The sequence below is a fragment of the Gavialis gangeticus genome, unplaced genomic scaffold (genome assembly GCF_001723915.1).
Source record: "Gavialis gangeticus isolate Ggan-Ray unplaced genomic scaffold, GavGan_comp1, whole genome shotgun sequence".
Lineage (NCBI taxonomy): Eukaryota > Metazoa > Chordata > Crocodylia > Gavialidae > Gavialis > Gavialis gangeticus.
Window position 1 is genome coordinate 24,825,698 of NW_017729030.1, and position 25,350 is coordinate 24,851,047.

Here is a 25,350-nt window from a genome sequence, read left to right on the forward strand (position 1 = left end):
ATGATCTTTGAAAGTAGAAAAAGAAAATAAAAGGTCTTGAAATTGAAGGAAGCAGAAATTATAAGCCACCCTGAGTGCTTATGGGTTGCACTGTAGTGGAAGAAATAGAACTGTTCCTGCAAAATTCCCAAAAACATTTGAAAAAAAGCATCAAACATGGGGTAAATCAAAGACAGTTGATGATTATACATGTCCTGGGTTGCTGGAAAAGTGCCAATCCTTATAAAATCCAAGTCTTAAATATCATAGGATGCAAATTTAGTGTGGAAGTATAATACAACTAAAGCTGTATAATATTATAACTCAACTAAAACTGTTTTTTGATGGAAAATTAGTTGGGGTTTTTTTAGTAACTGAAGCTTTTATTGACAGTGCCTGCTTTCTGTGGAAAATGTTGACTATTCATTGAAAAACCCCAAACTTCTATTTTCAGATTTTCATCTGTTCATTACATCCTAATTTTTAACAAAACCTTCCAAAAACCCTCCAAATGTCCTACCCCTCAAACCTCACAAAAACTGTTTTTCAACCACTTCTACTTATAACATTATTGGGAAATGAGTGTGTAATAAGGGCAAAAATGTGCCCCTTGAGCTAAGTACAGGCAGCAAAAAAGCCCAAGGCTAAATTGATTCAATCTTCGCAGGTTAGTCTAAGCTGCATATGATGAACTGATAATCAAGTGAACAGACATTCACTTTTGATTCTGGAAATGCAGCCACATGCCTGCAATGGCCCAGGTCAGAAGCTGGGGGACACTAGAGCATACTTCCCTGCTCAGCTGGAGCAAACAGCTTGGTCCAAGGCTAGCCTGTCCAGCTTGTAAGTGGGAGTTTATGGGGGAAATGCAAAGCATCCTGGGATGCTGGGAGTTAACTTGAATCTGGAGGGAATCTGAGACAAGTGCAATAAACTGATTTAACCTAAATTGGTTAATTTTAATACTGCATCCATCCAGGTTATCTTAAACTGGTTTCAGCCTTTTGAAAGCGATTTATGTATACCGAACTTCTGTTGTATTACAGATTTCTCATCATTTATACCAGTTTGTGTTTAATTTCCTTTCCTAGACCTTGAGAAATAATAATATGCCTGGGTTAGGAAGGGCAGTAGTAAAGTCATGAGATGAGGAGATATTCTGTTCCGTTTTTGACAGGATATCCAAAGATCCATAAGCTATGCTAGGTTTGCTTCATCCAGACTTACTTAGCAGAGCCAGAGTTGCTAGAAAGCTATACCCAGGCACTCTTCCTTGGATTTTGTACTGCTACCCCAGAACCATCAGCTAGATTTGAAAGAACCAGTTTTACTGTCTCCCTGTGCCAGGTATAATTTATGCTAATTCAAAATAAACCGCTATAATAATCTATAGGACTAAACAGCCCAGTAGTCATATCAGGTGTTTTGAAGGGATAGCTGTAGTCTTTGAATATATGTGCTTGAGATGCTAATAATTATTACTGCCAGAAACAAACAAAACTGAGATTCATTTTGAAGTGAAGAAAGCAATGCAAGTCAGTAGCAAGAGTATGAAAGAGGGATGCTTGTATGCTTCAAGCAATAAACCTCTTTTTCAGATAAATCTTTATTACAAGTGGGTTCAGGGAAAATCTCCAAAACCATTTTTTTTTTCCAAACTCTTTCCAATTTGGTGCAATTGGATCAGGAAAGAAATCAGCACCACCTTCCAAATAAACAGACATTGAGCGTATTTGCTTGAATTCTTATCCCTTGCTCCTAACAAAATGAAAACAGGCTCCAAGTATACCGAGTGGCATAGTGCATAAAGAGGACTTAGGAAATGGTGCCCCCAAAGGGAAAGTATGAGTATTTAAATAAAATAAGATTGGAAGCAAAGCCTTAATCCAATGAAGCAGGGCTGTTAAAGTTTAAACAGGGCCACAGGAAAAGAGGAGGGGCAAAGATCAGCTTCAGGAAAGCAGGTGCAGCTCTGCTGGAGCTGCTCCACTGTTCTATTTGCAAGTTGTGGGAAAGAGGGGGGAGAAAAAACTTCCACGTAAGCCTTCCTCTTTCCCCTCTTATCCTCTATTATATATTGTCTTTCTGCCTGCTTTTCTGACACCTGACAAAGAAGGTTTTGTATTCAAAAGCTTGTCTACCTGCACTACATAGTGGGTCCAATGAAAGATAGTATCACCTTAGGAGATCCCCGTCTTTTACACATTTCCTTTTCCCAGTCTCATTTTTTGTATCCATTGCATCTGTTTTGATAAGAGGTAGATGCACAGAGGGCCAAACTAGGGGTGCTGTAAAGCAGAGTAGCTCAACTCTTCTCATACTTCAGTTGTCCATCCCTTCTACATTCTTGCAGCCACTCTGTTTTTCTTACCTCATTCTGGTTTTTGTTAAATAGCCTTGTTTGTTAAGTGGCCTTGCCTGCATTTGGGGCATGAGTTGCCAAAGGCATATCTGCAGGTACAGATACACACAGTGGACAAATGATACACCCAAATGTTCACCCTGACTATCTTTTAGCTGGCATATAATGCAGTATGGGATATATGGAATGGGAAAAGGAAGAGCTGTGTTCTACCATCCCACACATTTACTTATGCTCTTAGGCAAACTGAACTCCAGCAAGGGGATTTAATAAATGCACAACACACACCTTCACAAACACAAATGAAAAGAAAATCTTATTAAAATCTTAAATCCAATAAACATGAAGAGAAGCTCCACCCTTCCCTTTGCAAATAGCTATTTTAATAGTCCCGGATTCAGTTTGGTTCCCAGCACTGGGAGCCCTGGAGGTGGACTGTCTTTTTGTGAGACAGAAGCATGAAATAGAAGGACCAGGGGTGGAAGGAAAAGAAGCAGGTTAATCACTTCAATTCCTGTGGACATACAGCATGTGTCTTCCCAAATGGCATATGAATAGTCTCATGGCCTCACTCCTGCAAACAAAGTGGCATTTTTTCCCCTATGACCAGAAGGAATAGGTGTATATTTAAGATGTTCTACCCAGCATATGTGCAGGGGTGTGGAATATAGTGAGTCATCAAACACATCATTAAAGGTGGAAAACCATTTCTTGTACATTTTTTAAAGTAGGTTTATAGTGGTTGTTAAATTGTCTTCCTAGTCTGCAGCCAGAGGCAGCCTACGCAGTCTCCCATCTTCTACACTTTTCTCTGTTTTTTAACCTATACATCATATTAAGACAGTTTCTGGGTGGGTCCTAAGGTCATGCATTTGGATGACTATTTGTTAATATCTAAGGTAAACTCCCTACAGCGCTGCAGCTGTGTCTCTCTGAAGCTGAATGTTCTATATCAAGCAAACTGGAGAGGATCAAAATGAAGAAAAAAAATATGATGTTCTACCTAATACTGTATTATAAACCTACTTCCACAGGTTTGAAAGCCTCCAACAGTCAGAGCTACTTTGTCTTGGTGCAAATCAGTACAACTCCTCTGAAGGCAATGTAGCTATATCAGTTATATTGGCCAAAAGTCTGGGAATAGTTCTGGGAATTTATCTAAAATTTAACAAAAGGTGGAATAGTGATCATACTATTTTCCACATAAGCCAGTGCTTGATATTCAGTTCCAGAGACACTAAAAAATAGGGATTCTTGTTGTAGCAATGTATGGATGTGTACATATTTGCAGTTAAAGAATGCATAAGGCCCAGATCCTACTCTACCTCTACGATGTCGAAGTGACACCTATGTGGTTCTTGGGGCTCTTAGTGAGATTCCACCTCATGCAGCAATCACAATTGTGGAAGATGTCTAGATTTAGCCTGCTGCATAGGCTCAGAAGAAATCCAGTACAGTGATCTAGGCCACTGCACTTAGGCTCTTCTGTGACCCAAATCCATTTGGGCAAGGATACAAAGTCTACATAAGTCTCCAAAGTCTCCAGGGGTAATGATGCCCACACCCAATTGCCCAGTAAATTAAGGCAGAAAATTGGAGAAGGGTGCTTTAGGCATCTCAACCTGAAAAGATCTGAATTCATATCTCCTAGTTCATCACAGAGTGCCCTGACCAGCATTCCATAAGCTAAACAAGGCTCGTAACAACTGCCACCTCTTCTACTGAAGCTACTACCAAACAGTCAAGAGTGAAAGACTTATGGGTCCAGAAGGAAAGCAGCAAAAAGAAGCCTGACTCTGTGGCCCAGCAATCTGGGAACTTGTGGGAGGGAACAAGGTCTGGGTTCTGGCCCTTGTGTTCCCAAGGCTCCCTTCCTCACTTTAGACTGAAGTCAGTGCTGTTGCCTGTCAGATACGCATGTTAGTTCATGTAGTCTTTTCTTTCTCTCAGAAGCAGAGTCCCCATAAGATCTCTCCTTACCTGTCAGAATTAAGCAAGACCCTTACACGATGAAGTCATCTAAAGCTGTGCTAAGACTGCCCATTTGGAGAATGGAGACTTAAGCATCCGCACAGGTGGAATACGATTCATCTCTGGACCTGTACTACCTGCTGTCAGAATGGGAGATCTGTGCATTTCCCCAGGAAGAATCAGATCATTCCCTTGAACTAGATGGCTACTTCTGGGATGAATAGAGATTAAGTACTTATGTCCAGAAGGAAGAGTAAAACCTGGACTGAAGTGTTTGTGGGAGCACGTAACCGAGAAGATCATACTTCCAGGAGATACTTGCAGCCCTTTGAAAACTGGTAACTGGATAATCAGGCATGAAGGTGCTGCAAACTCTGAAATCTGTATTTGTGGTTTTCCTATCCTAAGTTCAAGACTGGCTTCCTCACTCATAGCCAGAAAGCCTCGGGCTTCATTGTGGATAGCTGGCTCAAGAGGACAGCCTCATGCATGGAAGTTCTTAAGCACCAAGGCTAGGGACAGACACTATACACACACCAGTTGAAGTGATCAGAAACTGGTTTAAACCTGTAACAGAACAGATGTTCAGTGCACGTAAACCAGTTTGAAAATGGCTGAAACCGGTTTGAGATAAACCTGGTTGAATGTAGTAATCAGACTTAACTGATTTGGCTCAAACCGGTTTATGCAATGTCTGTCCCAGACCTCTTGCTGGTTTAAGATAAACCAGACTCCCCCAGCATCCCAGCATGCTCTCTGGGCTGGGCGGGGCTCTCTGCTTCACAGCAGAGCTAGGCCCTCCCCTCTGCTACCTGGCTGGAGCTCTAGAGACTGCAGGCTGCTTCCCCCCTCCCCTCCCCACTCCTGCTAATTCTCCCCTCCCCTCTGCCTTGCTTAGGAGGTGCCTGTGTATTAGCTAGCAGACCACATGCTGGCTATAGTCTATGCTGAGGCAACAGACAGAATCAACAAGTAGTTGATGGTAATGTCCCTCTGTTGTTTTCTTAATTGGGTGATAAACACTGTTATCAATTCGCTGCTGGGCTAATTGGAGGTCCTGCTGAAGCCTGGCCATGTCCCCTTTGGCACCATGCTGTGGAAGGAAGGGCTGCTCTAGCACCCTCTGGCTTCTAGCCTGAGCCACTGCAGGCATATCCTTGCATTTCTGGGATGTCTGTCTGGTTACAACACTGATTTAGCCTAGCCAGGTTAGACTAACCTGCAAAGATTGAATCAATTCAGGCTCAGACTTTTTGAATGTCTGTCCCTAGCCCTAAGGTCAAAGGCAAGTTCTGCTAGCTGGCTTAGGAGAGCTAAGCAATATGCAGTGAAGCTCTTAAGCTTAAGGGCTACAAACCAGACGGGCATTTTACTTTAGACCAGCTAGTTCAGCAGAGTGCCATACCAACAGACACTTTACTGCATCCTAGTGTAGTGAGCTGTGATTCAATAAAATCGGCAACTAATGGTCTGATAATGAAAACTCTGTGGTAACCTGCAACCATAAAAGTTTTATTTCACTACTATAATCCCAGTAGAAGTCTGAAATTAACTTGAAATCTGGGCTTTCTGTGATAGTTAAGTGTTGCTGCCTTTAAATTTACTTAGTTTAAAAACGTGAAACTAATAATTGCCATCTAAACAAGATGTGAAAATTTTCTGGGTGGAACACTCTGTTTCATCTCATTCACACCTTCATACCTGCCCCCTGCCTTTCTCCCTGTACCTGTAACCCTTGTTTTATTCTGATGAAGGCATTATTTTCCATTAAAGCTAGAAAGGGGTCCAAACCTCTTCACCCCTCACCCTGATGATGGCATTTCTTTCCAATAAAATTAGAAGGGAGGCCAAACCAGAACAGACCCAGAGAAATGGCTGATCTGGAGCCAAACACTGTAATTGAATCAACATGCAAATGATCTTCTATGAACTGTAGAAATACAGAAGCAGGGTGTGTGAGAGAAATCAGGTACATGAGAAAAATAAGGTAAGTGAGGAATCAAGCAAGAAAAAATGAGTGAGAATAGGAAATCAGGTAAAGAAAGGTAGGGCTAGGAAGAAGTTTCTGTAGGTCTTCAGAACATTTAATAGCTGATCCTGGTTTCTGCATATTTTTCCCCTAATTTCAGCATATGGTTTTTAACTGTACCTCTAGGGTACTGTATGAAATACATGCTCCCTAACCTCCTCCAGCCCTACTTTCTTTGGCACTGATTAGCATGAAACTACAAACCTGCAGCAGGCCTATGAAAAGAGTCAAAAAAAGGTAAATCCCGATCCCATTGAAGAAATTATTTCATCGGGGCCAGAACTTCACTAAGAAGTGTAAAGATCCTTTTCAGGTATGATATGATCAAAGATATAATGAGACAGAGAGGGGAGGAGAAATTGGGCAGGAACAACATCTGAAAGATCATGTGGTTGCTTAGCAATAGACCTTTTCTTGGAGAAAATAAAAAGCTAAATAAGTGATTTCTTTCAGAAAAAAGTGGGGCTTTAAGGAAGCATTTAAAACAAGACAATAGGTCAGAAAAAAGGGGTCCAGGCACAGGGCTAATTCGAAGGAAAGTGTAGATGTGATTGTGTGAGGCAGAAGAACAAAGTCAAGGGTATCAATATTAGCAGAACAGTACATAAAAAGGGGCAGCAACAATCTACTTTAAATAAATAGACCTTAAGTCTTGCTTCATAGTTGGTTAGCGAAGCTATAGACATTGAGGGCATTTTTACATGTGGTCCCGATGTGATGCTGGGCTCATTTAATTAGTGAGCCGGGCTAATTAAAAGCACCCATGTGTCATGTGCATCAGTAATATAGTGTGTTCTCATGCTGGGAAAATGGCCGTGGTGCACTCTGAACGTATTTTAGTTCAAAGCGCCCCACGCCATTTTGTCAGTGTGGAGGTGCACTACACCACTGATAAACCTGATGTGTGGGGCTGCCAGAGCACATCAATTTACATGCTCCAATGCACTGGATTTCCAGCACATCAGAGCAGGCTGCCTGCATGTGTGTAAGTGCCCTGAGTTCTTTAAATCTTTCCTTATATCAGTTTTTCTAGTAACTTAATCATTTTTTGTTGTTCTCCGGCCTCCCACTTTACCACTTTCTGGTAACACAATGCCCATTTCCAAGTATAACTGACAAAGGCTATTACTACTTTTATTTTCTGTGATGTAAGCCCTTTGCAATTGCAGTGACCTTGTAGCAAACTATAGATTAAGATCATTTATTATAAACACTGAGTATGGGAGTCTTTGGATCTGGCATTTATCTTGCACTACCAATAGTCATAGTTACATACATAGTAAAAGATTACTATATTTGGCAAACTAAGTAACATATATGTGCAGAACATATATTACTTTCAGATAAATTAATATGCTAAATACTACAACTACTAAGTCACCAATTCATTCTGTGTGTGCAAGTCATGACATTGAAATTGATGGACCAAATCCTACAGGTTGTTACTTAAGCAAAATTCACATGGTCATTAAGGAAAATTTGTGGAAAGTTGGGGAAGGCCCTATAATGTCAGGCCAGTTTTCTCTTTATGAAATAGACTGCCTCGTGATGTTAACCTTCTGCATTTGTGCTGTTTAAACATTCCAGTTTCATAATCAGCACTACCTCAGAAGAAATTCATCATTAACATTTCAAGGACAGTTATTACCTTCCTGGGAATATTAAAAGCTGAAACAAAATATCCTGCAGAAGTTTTGCTAGTTATAGTCCTTGTCTTAAGAAGGTTATAATAGTTAAAGCTAGCCCAAAAGCAGGGGAAAGTTGTAAGATTGCCCCAATATTTTTCCTATTTATTTTGGAATGTTGAAATTTGAAGTCTTGCCAAAAAAAATGTAAATTAGTAATGAATTAGTAGTTATTGCCAGTTATTATTAATGGCTAATTTTTACCGTGCAAAAGCACAAAACAGAAAAGATGTCCATACACAACATACTCTCTCGATAATGGATTAATTCTGTACTATAAGCCAAAATTAGGAAATTTTTTCTATGGTGTCTGGCGAAGTAAACAGAGTAAAAACTGACAAATTTCAACTCAAATTTCCAACTGCTTTTTGTGCTGGGAGGATGGGGATTGGGCCTCCTCTACCACCAGTGGTAGCACAAATGGGAAGCACAGCTTTAAAAATATTTGGAAATGGGAGAATGAGCAGCCATCTCATAGGAAAACGAAGGGAAAAATCAGGAGGTAGAAAAAAGGTACAATTTGAAACCCATGATAAAACCACTCTGCCAAATAATCACCTCTGCAGCTGGCTCCCAACATCCATTTACAACATAGGGAGCATGGGGACAATGCTCATCAGCAAAACCTTGTGCTACAAAAGCAGAAAATCAATAAGTCCCAGCATGTCTTTCCCTCACTGTCCAACTAACTATGGAAGATCCAGCCCCATAATTTAGGATACTTGTCCATGCATTTCAATGGATATTGATATTTTCACCCCCTTCTGCATGTATTTGCTGAAGAATAGATGACCAGATATGTTTTCATTTTGGATTGTTCAGGAGAGATACTTTAGCAACTTCCTATCAATCTTACAACAGCCATACCATACAGAATAATAAATATGACACTGTAAACACATGATATTAAATAAATTTGGTTTATGCATTACTGCATAGCTGACACTGGCATTATGCCACCTGGGAGGATATTTATACAAAAGGGTCATCACACATGACAGTATAGGAGGACATAATGCCTTGTATAACATCCTCCCTGCCAATTGTTTTTCTGTGCAACGAGTAAAGCGAGTTTCTAAGGAGAAACAGAAGGAGGCGGCACTTGGAATGCAAAACAAAGTCTGATTTGTTTGTCTAGTCTCGATCTTTACAAAGGTCTGAACCAAGATTCAATACCTATGTACTTTCTGGAATTTCAAATCCAAATTTCAGTGGTGCATGTAGATACATTTGCCTCACAGTCACTTTTTATTTTTGATCACTTAAAATGATATTGCCTCCATTCTTGACATTTTTAACCATTTAGAGAACAGAGGTCTATGCTTTCTGATTCATAGTTTTGTTCAGCAGTGATGTCAAAGATGTCTCTGCTACTTAGTTCAAAGAGTAGAAGCGGTGATTCCATTAGCAGGTTTTTTTTATAAAGTAAAGCCAAATCCCAAGGCTTGAACTTTATTAATAGGGCTCCCTTCTAAAACCTGTCCCATCTCCGTCCCATGTTACATACAAAGTCTTGGTTGGACTAACAGAAGCTGTAAAGACTACCTCTTTTCTTTAAGCTTGTTACTAGGAGTTTAATGAGGCATTTATGTGATTCCAAAATATGTAAGAGGTGTTTTAAGAACTTCAGTGAAGCTGAAAGCTACAGCATAGCTACAATCACATTAGAACTGCCAAGACATACCCGTTACACCCCTACAAGGCCAAAACCTTACAGTGAGCATACAACAGATATGGACATTTACTAAATATCCCAAAAAGGCCCCAATAAAAAAAGTAAACTCTAAATATGCTCAGTACAGCTGTTGTCTTACCATTTGCCTTGTGCTGCACATCTGGCGGAAACTGGTCAGGAACATACCACTGATAGTCTGGCTGAAAAGAACAATAAAACATTATTACAGCAATATGGGCTTCATAGACACTTCAAACAAAAGAATAGTGACATATTAAAAAATAATTACACAATGAAGCTTTTTATTAGTCATACAAAAGTAATTTATAAAATAACTTATATTTGGCTCTAAATATCCACTAATTGAGTTTTTCAGTTTGCTTTCTTCTTTATGACTTGTGGATTAGATGCTGTGCTCATTACAAATGCCCGTGTAAATCTTTCTAGACCTTACAAATCAAACCAAACATTAACATGGCAATTTTCAAAGGTCTATAAAGTTGTACCTAAGGAGGAAGAGGAAAGGGAGAAATGCTCCAGAAGACATTGTCAGCCATCACAATTTTGATCATGAAGGTAAGCATTCAAGAACAAGGAGAATCATGGCATGTGCTGACATGACAGGTGACAGTATTCCAGTTTGAAAGGGTTTGCAGCATTGCTTTTCATGCTGACAACTTGATCTTAAAGGAATGTTCCTCTTGTTCTACTGTATTACATGAATACTCCTATCATATCAAATAAGTTTCATGTGCCATCAAGAAGCTACCATGGGACAAGGAATCATTATAATAGACATTTCCCTTTCTACAAGAAGAAGCTACCAAGATGATTTTGCCCTGCCAAAACTTCGATATTTAGCATAGAGAAGGAAAAAAGGAAATGTGGTTCTATACTTTATATTGGGGGTTGGCAACCTATGGCCTGCAGGCCGCATCTAGCCAACAGAGCCAATTGATACAACCTGCAGACATGGATCTCTGGCAGAATTCAGTGGCAAGGGGCTTCAGCAACGGTTACTTTTCCCCATCACCACAGGGAAAAATGGCAGTGGCAGCTGGGTCCCAGAGTGCAGCCCCAACTCTAACTCAAACTGAGTTAATCTGGCCCTCAACCAAAATGGTTACTGACCATTGCTTTATATCACAAAATGTGGTAAATAATTAGCAAAGTAATTAATTCCTGAAGACAAATTTATGAAATTGTTACTTGGTAGTTATGTTTGGACTTAAACCCAATAGAACTTAATGGCTTTTAAATGGGACATCTTTGCCTTTATCTTGAATACAGAATTGAGATTTTTTTTTTAAATAGTTCATTTTTGCCTATGTCAATTATTAACAGTTGGTGCTTCCTTGTTTAGGGAATGACAGGAAATTATATTTATTATGTGTTTTAAATAAGAATTACAGTATGCTTTTTAAAAGTCTGGACCTATGTATGGACTATAGCATTAATTACCAGGGGAACACTAACAAGGTTCCTAGAGTGACGAAAGTACATATGTGAATTGCTCCTTCCTTCAGTTAGTTAATTGGAGGAAGTTGAAGAATTCTTGATGTACAGGAATTACTTGGGAAAAAATTCCACTATGGATTTCAAGTTCTCTGCCTTCACATGGAAGACACGTTACTTAAAAGGAGTTTTGGCCCTTACTCATGGGCAGGTCCAGGGGCAGGATGGAGACGCCCCCTTTCAGCTGTGTATTCCCAGCGAGATCTCTGAGCTAACTGGCTTGTCAGCATAGATCCAGAATCATACAATCATAGAAAATTAGGGTTAGAAGGGACCCCAGAAGACCATCTAGTTCAACCTCCTGCTCAAAGCAAAACCACTCCTGCTTCCTTGCTCACCACCAAATTTGGTGGCAGGGAACAGGGAGGGCATGAGCAAGTATGGCATTCACCCCCTTGGGTTTCAAAGCCACATCAAAATAGTGGCTGAGATCACAGCCATGCTGACAAGCTGATGAACTCAGATTGCTCACTGCACAGGTGATAAACAGCTGAACCAGGGTGCAAACACCCCTCCCCAGACACCTTTAGATTCTATCCCTACCCTTACTATATAGCAGTTAGACGTAGGTTTTATTCAATATAGTCCTTTGCAAATCTTTGTCCTACTGAGAAGTCACAGAAAGCCTAAGCAAGACAAGCGTCTGTCTTTCACCGAGACAAGAAATGGTATTCATGTTTTCTACCTTATCCTAGAATTCTTAACTATTTCTAGGCTGGAAGACAGGCCAATGCAGGCCGTGAATCAAACTTTTTAAATATGTGATAGCTTTAAATACAAGAATTGTCCTATAGGTTTTAGGACACTAAAAATGTGCTCTAATGCTTCTCTTTATTGGATTTACAGAATTTGCAGTTCACTTAATTCTTTTCTCTGCTCTTCTACCTATTTACATTAGTTTGGAAATCTACCTAAGGATGGGAGAAATGCATTTCATGTCAACAAAATAAAAATGATTCTACTGAAAATTTTCAAAGGAACATAAAGAAGTAATGTGAAGAAAGAACAAAAATGCAAAATGCACAGAAAACACACAGTATTACATATGTTAAATCAAGAAACACATTCAATCCCAACACCTTTTTTCATTGCTGACAAATTGCTCAGGGACTTGACAAGAACTCAAAAGAGCAACATGATGCTCACACTGGAAAAGAATTTCAAAGACGAACTCAAGCAACAAAGATGAGAATTTCAAGGCAACCAATCAGAATTTGACTACTTCTTCCCAGAACCCAGTTAGGAATGGTAAAATGTATAAACACAGGGATTCCTTGTGGAATTAGAAACACAGATGATGAAAACTTGGAGGGAAAAGCCAAAGTAATCTAGGACAGAGTCCAACTACAGTGAAAAACATTCTATGACATTTACAACTCTGATAAACAGAGAGACAGGCATATTTTAATTGTATTTAAATTGATCCACTTGTCCACAGTTTTTCTTTTAGGCATTAAAGACGACAGTCACAATTTGTAAAACTCGTTTATAATTACACTAATAAACATAATTTAGTATGTAACATCATTATAGGAATATAAAATGAAAATGACACGCAGCATTTCATGTTAGTTTACATTTATTTTAATTTCTCCTTGAAAATGTAATTATATAAATAGTTTCACAAGAGATGGATCTACTATAAGAAAATTATATATTGTCTTAAAGTGTTAAAAACAGGATTTTTGCCTTTATTCACAATGAGTAGAGCTTTACTTCTCCAGTGGTCTCACCTAAATCAAATCAGTTATAGCTCAAGACAGTGCACAATATAAATAGAGATGAGTGGAATTTGACCCTCTATACTTTATAGAAGAGTTTCACATCCTGCCATTAACTTGCCCATGTGCACGAAATACAGCCATGCTATCCAGAGAATATTTGATCATGTGGTTTGTATAAAGTTTTATTGCCCTGATTATGGGGATGGGGACATTGCAAGTCCAACAGGTCATCACAAACTAACATGATCATTCACTGAATCAGCCAGAGAAATACAACATAGTAGACAACTAATTTTTTAGGGCCCAATCTGACTTCTAGAGAAGTCAGCAGAATGATCCCATTGAACTCAAGAGGGCCACGATTTTGAACTTTGCTGCTGTCACTCTCCTCATTTATTCTAAATGTCTGGGATATGTTTCACCCCTCAGAGATCAAATCCGTCTTTATAAATACAGCTTAATTATTCAACAATATTCAAAGAAGACAAAAAAGATGACACAAGTAAAAGTACATACTCATTATTATTTAGTTGCAATCAAACTTCTTGCCTGGTTATTTTAATGAGGAATTTTCCACTACTATTATTTAAAACAAATGCAAAATAACCACCTCTGGATATAATAAAGAATTGTTAGAGTCTTAAATATTTAGCCCACATATGGAGCAAGCATAAAATTGCTAAAGACTCAATTATAACGGTAAAATTCAGATGATCAAATTGATAAAGGTATTGACTGGATATATAAGCTTGGCTGAGATCTGCTCAGGGCAGCACCTGACAGAGGAGAAACAGGGAGCAAACAATATGGATTATCAAAGGCAGACTGGTGATCTGTGCAGAGAAAGGCAAGGAGGCAAACTCAAGAGAGATCACTAAGGCTAGCTCAAGATCATGGAAACAAAGGAAAGATTTGATCTGGATCCTAAAATGAATTGAGAGATAAATATGTGTATAGAATCATAGGATAGTAGGGCTGGAACTACTGAGATCATCACTCATAGGAACAGCCTGAAATTAATCATTGTGACTGTCATGTTCTGGGAAAACCATTGTTCAGGGGAATGGGAAGTAACAGAAATCCTACTTACTGGGTGCTGCTGCTGATCATGAATGCCTCGTACTGTTGTGTGTAACCAAGGGTCTTGGTAGTGGTGGCATAAGCCACAGTTTCCATAGTTAGCAGAAGGTGGAAGGAACACTTGAGGCTGGATGTAGCGCCTTTCAGTTGGTACCGCAAGAACTTTTCTCTGCAGGAAAAAGATTTTAAAAAAACCCCTACATTGCTAGCTGCAGATGTACATAAAACAGAATACTCATACAAATGAACCATATGTGAAGATGAATCAATGTTTACACAACTAATTATGATGCTTTTAATTTAGCCTATTAAGAATGTTAACAAACAAATATATATCTTCTCTGATCAATCCTCCAGGCACAAGGCCAAAGTGTCTACAATTTTTCAAGATGACTAAATGCCCTGGAAACACATCTTTGGTGTCTTCTGGAGCCAGGTGATACTTATCACATAGAGTAGCATTCTGCTATTCTCATGGTTCATCCAGTGTTAAATGCTTGTAGACTTGCTTAACGTGGAGACTGGGTTGCAGTAGTAACTACAATGCCAAATACTGAGATCCTCACAGCTTTTTGCTCTGCTTTTTCTCAGGCCTTATGGAAGTTCAGTGAAGCTCTGGAGTTTGCCTCAGAAGGGACTGACCAGAAGCGGATAAAAAGATGAAACAGAACCTCGCAATTTGGTCTAATAATATAGAATAAGTACATATCTACATAGCACTTTTCATGTTCAAGACCTTTCAATAATATTTTCTAATCAAACCACAGGCACTTAATTGAGTACATTCAGACCACAGCAACTACAGTGGAACATGTTTATAAAGGGGCTTGGGGCACTGGGCAGAGCTTCTGCTTACAGGTGAATTGTATACCAGTGAATGCTGAAGTAAAGAAGCTCCATTTTTAATAAATCAGAAGTCCAAGTCACTCAATAAAAGTTACTTCTCTAGCACATCTCCATTTATATAGAGAAACTTTTCTACGGGAGGGAAACAAACATAGTATGAAAATGTAACATAATAGCTGATCCTGCAGCCCTTACTCTCCTGTATAGTCTTGCTGGCCTCCGAAGGGATAGTTCAAAGGCTCTCATTCTATAGGGTGAGAAGGCGGTAGGTTTAGAAGTTGAGATTTACTTTACCAACTCACAGAAATTTTGAACCTTACATTTAAATGTAAAAACCAAGGTACAAAGAAGCAAACAGACCTGTTGTTTTAGCTGTTTCTCTAGTTGTTCTTTTTCTTTCACACATGCTTTCATCTGTAAAGAAATAAAGTTTTCACTTTGATTAGTTAACCATCTTGACTTCCAGTCCCAAAACTGGTACTACTGCAACTGTTCGTAAAACACAGAAGATACCCAGGTGCAACACCTCACACTGGAGCTCCTGCCTGCTACAGCTGGAATAACTCCGATGTGTTTGGAAGGGAAGAGAAAGAGATCTCTTTTGGCTGACAAGCTATTTATTTCAGGGGGAGGAGGGGCGGGAGAGAGAGAGAGTGTTAGGGTGGCCATTGGTCCTGTTTTATGCCAGACCATCTGCTTTTAAACCCTTTGTCCCCTGTCCATTTCTGAATGAGGAATGGACTGCTAAAAGTCCTGTTTTTCAGTTAATTGGTGGCAATACATGTCAATCATTTGTCCTCATGATTCTATTGGCTCTGCCTAGTGGTAGGGCAGTGCACAGCCAGGAGGAGCAGAATTCCGAGTCAGCCAGGGAGAGAGGTGGCCTTTTTGTGGTGGCCCTACCCCTTGCTGCTGATTGGCTAAGGAGACAACAGCCTCACCCCTCACTGCTGATTGGCCAAGGGGGCTAATGATCCCACCCCTCACCAATGGATGTCCTGTATTCTGGGGTTGTGTCTGGCCACCCTAGTGTGTGTGCATGTATGTGGTGTCACTCTATTTAGCACTGGTGAGGTCTTGCCTTGAGTACTGTGTCCAATTTTAGGTCCTGTGCTTCATGAAAGACATAGAAAGATTGGGAAGAGTCCAGCAGAGTGACAAAAAGATTATTAGAGGGTGGGGAAGGATGATTGATAAGGAAAGGCTAAAAGAACTAGGGTTTCGTGGGCAAAAGAGAAAACTGATAGGGGATTTGATGATAACAGTTCAAATACCTGAAGGGCAATTATAAAGGGGATGTAGATAGATTTTGTTCTGTGGCTGTAGAGGACAGGACTAGGACCAACAGCCTCAAGATAAAGCAAAGGAAGTTTAGGTTGGAGATTAGGAAAAAAACTTTTTGACTCTGAGGGTGGTCAAGCCCTGAGGCAGGCTACCTAAAGAAATTATGAAATCTCCATCCATGGACATTTTCAAAAGCAAGTTAGACAGATACTTGGCTGAGATGGTGGGCTGGATCTCTCCCAGACCTACTTTCCTATGGTTATTTACTCATTACTTATTTATTTATGTACATGCGCACACACACCAGATACCACCTCTCGTAACCCTAATCATAACATCACAGAGAAGTGGCAGGTTGATTGCATATGATTGTTTTAGAGGGATCTTCATGTCATTAAAGTGAGTGGTTCTCACACCCTGAGGCTCATGCTGTGAAGGGAATAATTCTTCAGCTTGATACAGTCATAACTGCGTTTGGGCCCAAACGCTTGCAAAGAACAATTTTTCCAATTATTTAGTTGGTCTAATAAAAGATATCACATCTACCCAAAGAACCTTGTCTGCCCATGTCCTTAGACTAACATGGTTACAACCAACAACCCAACAAGGGAAACTGGCACCTGGGCATTTCTTCAGCTGATTACAATGTCTTTCACTGAGAGTAATGTACAATCATAAGACCTTTGGTTACATGCCATTTATCCTTGCTATTTCCATATGCTTGAATGCCCCTGCATGACAAATCAGCATTCTTTCTGGCATATTCTGCACTGTCACTAATCATTTTACAGTCACCTGACACACACCTTTTGTTACCTGCTTATTTTTCATTTGGAGTGTCATCCTGTGCAGTCCCAAGCACGTGCAGGATATGCTAACTGCCCTCATTGCAAAGTGAATAAGAGCCTAAGGCAATCAGCTTCATTGAAGGAAGCACTCAAGCACCTTGCAAGATATTAAGATAAGCAGCACCCTGCTGCTTTAAGATCCTGTGATTCCTGCTACTACTGGTGCATGGATTGGTTAAGAATCAGCTAATATTTCTATTTCCTCTTTGGAAATCAAGGAGGAAGAGGAGTTATCAAAGTATATCCCATACCGATGCTACTTACTGCAAAACATTGCACAATTCTGTCAGACAGAAGATACTGTGGCTTCATCATGTTTTTTAAGAGGTAGGTGGGAAAACTGAATCTTTGTTTTGTGTCATGACTTCATTTCAGTTTTCTGAATCTCCATAATCAGAACAATACATTGAAGAGGATTTTGCAATAACCTGAATGACTCAGATTTGCTCAGTGGGGCAAATTTTGTTCTCAGTTATGTTGGAGTCATACACGGCTGAGAGCAGAATTTGATGCATTACATACTTTATTTTAATGCTTGGGTCAATACTATAGTTTTTATACCAAATGCCATGCCAACAAAACAAAGAGTGTCCTTTTCCTTTGTTCTTTTTATTTGAGAGAGATTTGAACAGCACCCCTTCATCTACTCAATTTGGAAGAAGTCTCTAATCATTTCTCATCTCCCTACAATGTTACTTCAGAATGATTTCATCTCAGGTGGTGACTTCACATAAATCCAATGTCAATTAATGGAAGCCAGAAAGCCTTGTATGGAAAGTGAGAAAATAAAAATAAAATACACGTGTACTGGCAATGGTAGCTTTTTTTTGAGTCATACCTGAGAATTTAATTTGCTCATCTGGGACTGTGATCTCTCATTAATTTTTTGAAGTGCTTCTTTTTCCTCATTAAGTCTTTCTCTGTCCGATCTCTCCTTTTTAAAATCTTCTTCATATATCTGTACCTGCAATTATTCAGATTTGTCATTTGTATTCCAGCAGTGCGAAAATTATGGAGTTTATCCATTTATACTTTCTGTTTTGTTTAAATACAATTTCAAACAAGTACAAGGAATGCATTCAAAGGGGAAATTCCATAATCAAAATAATTTTGTATATCATTTTTACTTCTAGAGAGTAGACAGCTAATGGGTTCGGAAATAGAATACACCCACTTTTACCAATAGGTTTTTATTACTAATCTAGGCCAAATTAATGATAACCTAAATCTCACTGATGGTTTATGAAACAAAGTTGATGGCCAGACTAGCAATTGGATGTCTACCTCTTAAGGAATACAAGCTTATTAGCCTACTTTAACAGACACAGCAAAGCAGCATGGGGAATGGAGACCTGGTCTTATTAGTTTGCTATCAAGCCCCATAGGCAGGTCATTTACAGTGATTTTGTGCTGCTGCTTATACTTTCTTTTTGGGTAAAGTAATTTAGAGTCTTCTGGTCATCTTTGTACAAGGGAAGGTCCAGAGTGAATGTACTGATTTATACAAGTAAAAAGATGCATTCATAAAACCCTTCCCCAGGAGGATTTTGAAACATGTTTTATTCTCTTTTACTGTCTGGCAGAATGAAATAATTCAACACTGCACAATCAAGTGAAAGATTCTATTCTCCAGCATTTGGCATGCATTACATTAGAGAGTGGAGTCTGGCTCGGCTGTCAAACGTGACAGAAACAAGTATTTTATTCCATGGAGCTTCTGATCATGTCCATTTGTGTGTTGATATGACTGACTCTAACATTATACAGGATGAGAGGCTTAAAATTTAAATTAACCTGAAAAGTACTAATAAAAAATTGTTTCTATACACTACAGAAAGAGAAAGCAATGAGAAGAAGAAAAGCATTTTGTTCCTCGAAATGAGGATTACAATGCAGATAAAATCTAGCCTTTTTTTTTTTTTGTCTCTGGTATACAGGTTATGAATTTCCTTGCCCTGCTTCATTCCTCAGAGCAATTGGAATATCAGGATATTCTATACTTTTGCATTCCAAGAGCAAGATACTTACATAATTCAACACTGTCAGTTGAGCAGAGCAAAAGTAATCAACAGCATCAATACCCATCAGTGACTCATGGAATGAATTATTCATTAGGGGTAGTGGTGATGCGTAGGGGGTGTATGGGGGTGCACGTGCACCCCCTGAGAGCGCTGGTGCACCCCCTGACTGGCCGTGCTCACCATGTAGACGATGAGCAGGAAGTGCTGTTGCTGCCCCCGCAAGTGCCAGCCATGGAGTGGGAGCACCATGGCACTCCCAGAAGTGGGTGCAACCACTTCCGGAACTGGCCGCAACAATTGGCCGTCTCGCGATCAGTCACAGAGAAACTCCCTCTCCCCCCCACCGCCCCAGTCAATGAGATCAGCCTGGTTGCTGACCGGTCACTGGGGGGCACATGCCCCCCCTCACTAAGGCAGCACCAGTCGCCCATGATTAGGGGTAAAATTCAGTCTGGAGAAGACTAGCACAATGCCTATGAAAATCTTAGGATACATTTATACAACCCCAGTAAAACACCAGTAGAGCGTATCAGTGTATACACAGTGCCACAGTATGATGATTATTGTAGTCCTGATTAGAAAGGCACTATATGCAGAGTAAGCATGGCATATCCCAGTGAAGAGCTCCCTGGCACCTCTACTGGTAACCTTTACATTTCACATATGCTGGTGTTTTTAATAGTAAATAGGCCTTTTACTTGTCCTTGGCCAAGGACTGAATTTTACCATTCATACTGCTGTAAGAACAGTATTTTGAACAGAAGGCAGACAGACAGAGATAGATACAGTAGATAGATAGGTAGATAGATACTCATATCCTGTATACCAGAGACTAGAGGAGTTTCAAATATAGGATAGCATATTAACCAGAGAGAGGTAGTTAGCTGTGTTGGTCTGCAGTTAGACAGAAGGCAGGCCAGTGTGACACTTTATACACTAACTCATTCAGAGGTATGACCTTTCATAGGCTACAGTTTAATATAGCATCTGACAAAGTATGGTGTAGCTTACCAAAGCTCGTGTTTCTCTGTACAAGTTACTCTTTAAGGTGCCACACTGCCCTGCCATCTACATTAATCATAACAGAGAACTTGAGATTCTCAGAGAAGGGAAAAATTAGTACTGCATCAGATGTGGTCAGGTGTATTTTCAGATATTCTCACCTGCTGTCTGAGAACTTCCAGTTGAGTTCTCATCTCTTCATGTTTGCAGTTTCTGTCAGACTTATCCAAATGAGGCACATGAAAGGATGAATACTGTTTTTGCAATGCATCCAGTAGGGCCTGCAACATAAAACAATAAAGTCCAGAGTTGGGATTTGCCACATCAAATGAATTCCTTTTAATAGTTAAAACATCTGCATCTCTGACTGAACAGCTTAAAGCAAGTCCAGGCTTATTTTTTATGTGCAATTGTTATAGGGTACATACTAGGTATGAACTGTATGACTAAATACATTTCTTTCTTAGGCCTTTATTTTAAAAGTGCATGCATTGCAACCTTTATGTTTAGGGGCCTAGGATTTTGGAAACTCAGATTTACATATATAAACAACATTTGCAGATGCAAACTGAGCAGCTGCATGTCTACCCAGTTTACATCCACAAATGTTCTTTCCATGTGCAAATCAGAATTTTGGAAACCACTGAAAAAAATTAAAAAACCTGAGATGGGTTCTGAAACTTAGAGGCAGTTTCCCTTCTGCCTTTATTCAGCCATTATCTGACAAATCATAGCTATAGCAAGAGCTGAACCAAAGATTTTTTGCACTAGAAGCACAGCTTTCTTTCCTATCATGAGTTAGGGAATGCAGAAGGTTATGCATTTCATGTGGTCAGCCACTAGAGAGCATCATGATTACATAGTGTATATGTGTGTGCATGTGCGCATGCACACACACACAGGGCAGTATATTATACTTCCTCTTTTTCAAGCAAATTCTGTCAAGGTGTTTTGTAATATTTTCCTCATCTTATTCTTAACTTTACTCCACAATTGGTTTTGAAGTCATCTTAAAATTATTATTCACCATTCCCCACAATTATTTCTCATCATTGCCCATAATTACTAGCTTTACAGTTTCCTCAATTTATTCTGACACAATCGTCTGCCATTTGGTAATGGTCCTTCTCAAACTTTATCATAGAAACTACTTCCTTACTTTTCCTTTTAAAAGGATAATTCCCACTAACTCTCAAACTCCCCCCTTGTCTGAATTGCATGGAGTTATGTCAAGTGACCTGTTATCAGAAAGTTCCCATGAACTTCTCAGAGGTCCCACTCACTATTTAACTGAATGAACTAAGCATGCCTAATGGCATCTACCTCAAACAACCTCTTCACTGGCTTCCATACATAGTCATAAGGGACTTAAGACAGATTTAAAAAGTGAGGGTATGGGGAGCACAAGAAGAGACATAAGGCGGCTTGTAAGAGGACAGATGTCCATAGTGTTATATAAGAATTATTATAATGTGCTTCATCTTCCATTAAACAGAGAAAGTTTGATCCAAAAATCTCCTACATAACAAAAGTGAAGAAGGGAGAATATTTTTAATCTACTGCAAACTCCTGGACTGACTGCTGTGTTCCAGATTATTCCTAATAAGTGCACAGTTTGAGACTGAGATTAGCCAAGTGCCAGAAGAATTTATATTGTACATTAGGGCTGTGCAAAGCTTTGGTTGCTGATTCGATTCAGTGGAGATTCAGCCCAATTCAGTGGCTGAATCTCCAAATCTGAATCTAATCAGGAGACCCTTTAATCTCTCCGAATAGAATTGGAACCCTTCAAATCGATTCAGAGAGATTTGATGATTTGGACATAGACACAGTTTTAAATGTTTTTTCTACATACCTCAATTTACCAGGCAGCTCGTGAATGCTGAGATAGTGAGGCAGATGGAGCATCCCACAGGAGTGTGGCGGGGTCCCCCGTACACTTGGTGGTGGACCCAGAAATGGACCAGAAGCTCTTCCGGTCCACTTCTGGATCCGCAACACAACGCACGGGGGACCCTTCCCCCACCCCTGGCTTGGCAACTGGTGCCTCCTGGGTCTGGGGGGGCATCTGGGGTCTCCCTGCAGCCAAACGCCAAGCCATGGGACTGCCAGGTGGGTGGTCCCCCTGTGGTCAGCGGTGGACCTGGAAGTGGACTGAAAGTCTGTCACTGAGCAGGCGGCTCCCCACTCCCTGGTGCTCCTGTGGGACGCTCCATCTGCTCCACCATTAGCATTCACAAGCCGTGCCTGGTACCTTGAGGTATGTAGAAAAAACATTTAAAGCTGTGTCTATGGCTGAATTGCTGATTCTCTAAATCAGCACTGAATCTTCAGATGCGGGTTCGGCCAAATCAATTCGGGACAGTGCTCTGAATCAACGAATGGAATCACTGTGCCCTGAATTGGGTGGAATCGGAATCAGAATTGAATATGGCTCACTTTACACACCCCTACTGTATGTGTAGGAGCATGTTCATGTATGAATCAGAATAAAGATGAGAAAATAAACACAACTGTAGATTCTCTGCATTGTGTTATGCTTCGTGGGGCCACATGCCTTCCTAAGTCATAGATGTTTTGGATAACTCACTTTGTAAATGATGTTTCACGACTATATGCATGTAAAACCAAACATCCATCCCATTTCTCTGTTCTCCAACGACTAGTATGTTTTTTACTAGTATTCCTGAGATACATACTCCTGTAAGAACACTTACAATTAATTACAAGTTGGAGTTATGGGTGTGGGGTGAGAAAGCAGAGAGACTTGGTAAAGTTTTACAGGATTCATACTACATTTGAAAGCTAGCATGCTCTCATGGCTTATTCCCACTGAAAGCCCTTCTCTGACATATGGTGCATTATGAGTAGATGCCGGGAATGCATGTGGCTGAAATCTGGTTTTATTTTTCCTTCTCTCCATGTGGTATACACCTGCACCTTGCTGACAAGACACTTGGACACTGCAGTTCAAGCTCTCTAATTCAAATATGACCTTATCTCATTGTTCTCTGAGGAAGTACTGTTTCTCCATCTCCTCAGTTTTTATATGGCTTCTGTCTACATTCATAATTCAGACACCAGGATACATAAACTTTATTGTCATATCCATTGGATTTTGCTAAAAAATACCTCAGCTTTTATTGGTCTTTTAGACAGCAACCACTCTAACTTATTCTATATCTCAGCCCTATGCTAACACTACATCGGTTCACTGCACACAGGTGGAAGAGGTGAATGAGAACTGCACTGTTAAAATTTCCTAGTACAGAAGTGCTCAACGCCTAGCCTGTGGGCCAGATCCAGCCCCCAGCTCCTTGTCATCTATCCTGCAGGCTCCCCACTGATCCATGAAGAGCCCTGCAGGCCCTGGTCCTGCATGCTAGATGTGGCATACAGGGCAGCACAGGGCTTGATCCCAGCACTGGAGGCCTGGTGGAAGTGGCACAGGGTCAGGGCCCCTTTCCCAGTATGCAGGAGTAGGAGGAGGGAGCACAGGGTCCCAGGCCACCAGTCCCAGAATGCAGGACTGGGTGGGAACAGTACAATTTGGATCCAGGTGTGCACACCTAATCTGAGCCACAGACTGGTCCCACACCACTCATTTGGCCCAATGGGCCAAAGGTTGAGCATCACCGTCTTAGTATGTCATAAGTGGAGAAATATCATGTATATTGTAAATAACTTTGCAAGGATACGTATATAAAAATGGAAATTGCTATTTCCAAGCAAGCCAGGAAAAAGAAAACCTTAGAGATTAATGGTGATCATATATCAGTGGAAGCTAGATAATCTCCATCCAGAATACTGAAAACTGGCATATGAAATTGCTGCTCTGGTACCAAGTACTTCTTCTATTAAATCAGAGGCAGTACCACATTACTGGAAAAGAACTAATGCAGTTCCTATTTTCAGGAAATAGGGGGAAAATCAGAGAACTAGACAAATCGTTTTTCTGACCTCAATGGTATGTTGCAGTTTAGAAAACATTTTGAAGAAAAAATAAGTAGATGTGGCAGTCAATGAAAAATGAAAAACTGCAACAAAGATTTGGCAAATATAGATGATACCAACATAACCTAATAGTTTTAATAAGAAAATAGATTTTCTAGATAAAGGAACTGTCATTAGTTTTAACCTGTCTCACCCTCAGGAAAGAATTTGATATGATGCCCACTTGGAAAATTATTAGTTAAGCTGGACAACATTGGTATTAGTACATGAATTATAACTGAAATAAGGAATTGGCTAAAGAGTTTGTACTAGGAGGAGACTGATTCTTTCTTTGTCCCCCCTTCTTATATATTTTTATTAATGACATGGGCACAAAAAAGTGTGCTAATTAATTTGCCAATGGAAAAAAATTAGGAGGTATCTGTGATACTAAAGGGATCAGAATATCAGAGGGAGAAATGGATGTCTATAAGGTATCTATATCTATCTATCTAGCTAGCTATATATCGATATCTAGATAGATAAATAGAGATATATATGATATATAGTACAGGGTCATACACATAGGAACTAATAATAAGAATTCTACTGATGAGCTACAAGCTTACAGAAAGCAATGGCATAAGAATACTGGTATTAGTTGATCACAGAATGACTCTAAGATAGTCATGTGCCATGGTTATAAAATGAATAAATAAACAAACACGAATGCACTCCTAGAATGTATTAGATAAAGTGCTTCTAATAGGAACTCGCAAGTACTTATGCCATTATATAAGCCCCTAACAAAATTTTGCCTGTGCACAGCTTTAACCCTCTGTGTTTTTTTTAAAAAGAGGAACTCAAACTGGAACAGGCACAGGGAAGGGCGACATGAATTTTTAGGAGAATGAGGAGACTATATTATGGCTAGGTACAGACATTTAAAAAGCCCAAGGCAGAATCCATCTAAGTTATGCGGTTTTCTATAAGCGGCATAGTTTAGATCAGTAACAAACAGAACATACTTCTTGGTGGAGAGCGGGTGGGTGGCAAATCTTAGGGAGTTTATAGATGTGCTCTGTGAGGGGGGGGGCACTTTAATTAGAGTGGCCTCAAGAGCTGCTCTAATTAAAGTGCCTACAGCATCAGTGTATCAGTGTCCCTGCACTGAAAAAGGGTGGCAGAAATGCTTTAATTAAAGCTCACTGAACAAGCTTTAGTTAAAATGTCCCCACCGCCATTTTTCACCATGGGCGCACTGATGATGCTGAAGTCGGCTACAACATGGTAATTACCACACTCCAGCAGACTTGATTAATCTAAATTAATTAATTGCATGTGCTCCAACATGCTTTAATTACAGTGCATCGGAGCAGCCTCACTGCACATGTAT

General features: G+C 39.9%; 1 protein-coding gene across 1 annotated transcript in view; it reads right to left on the bottom strand.

Moving 5' to 3' along the window:
• TNIP3 (TNFAIP3 interacting protein 3) overlaps positions 1-25,350 on the bottom strand; it is a 78,129-nt gene that overhangs the window by 9,328 nt on the left and 43,451 nt on the right. The window contains exons 7-11 of the mRNA XM_019522044.1: positions 20,183-20,302; positions 17,837-17,962; positions 15,227-15,280; positions 14,031-14,189; positions 9,841-9,901 (exon numbers count right to left, since the gene is read on the bottom strand). Coding sequence (XP_019377589.1) covers positions 9,841-9,901; positions 14,031-14,189; positions 15,227-15,280; positions 17,837-17,962; positions 20,183-20,302 — 520 coding nt within the window. The remainder of the gene's footprint in view (positions 1-9,840; positions 9,902-14,030; positions 14,190-15,226; positions 15,281-17,836; positions 17,963-20,182; positions 20,303-25,350) is intronic.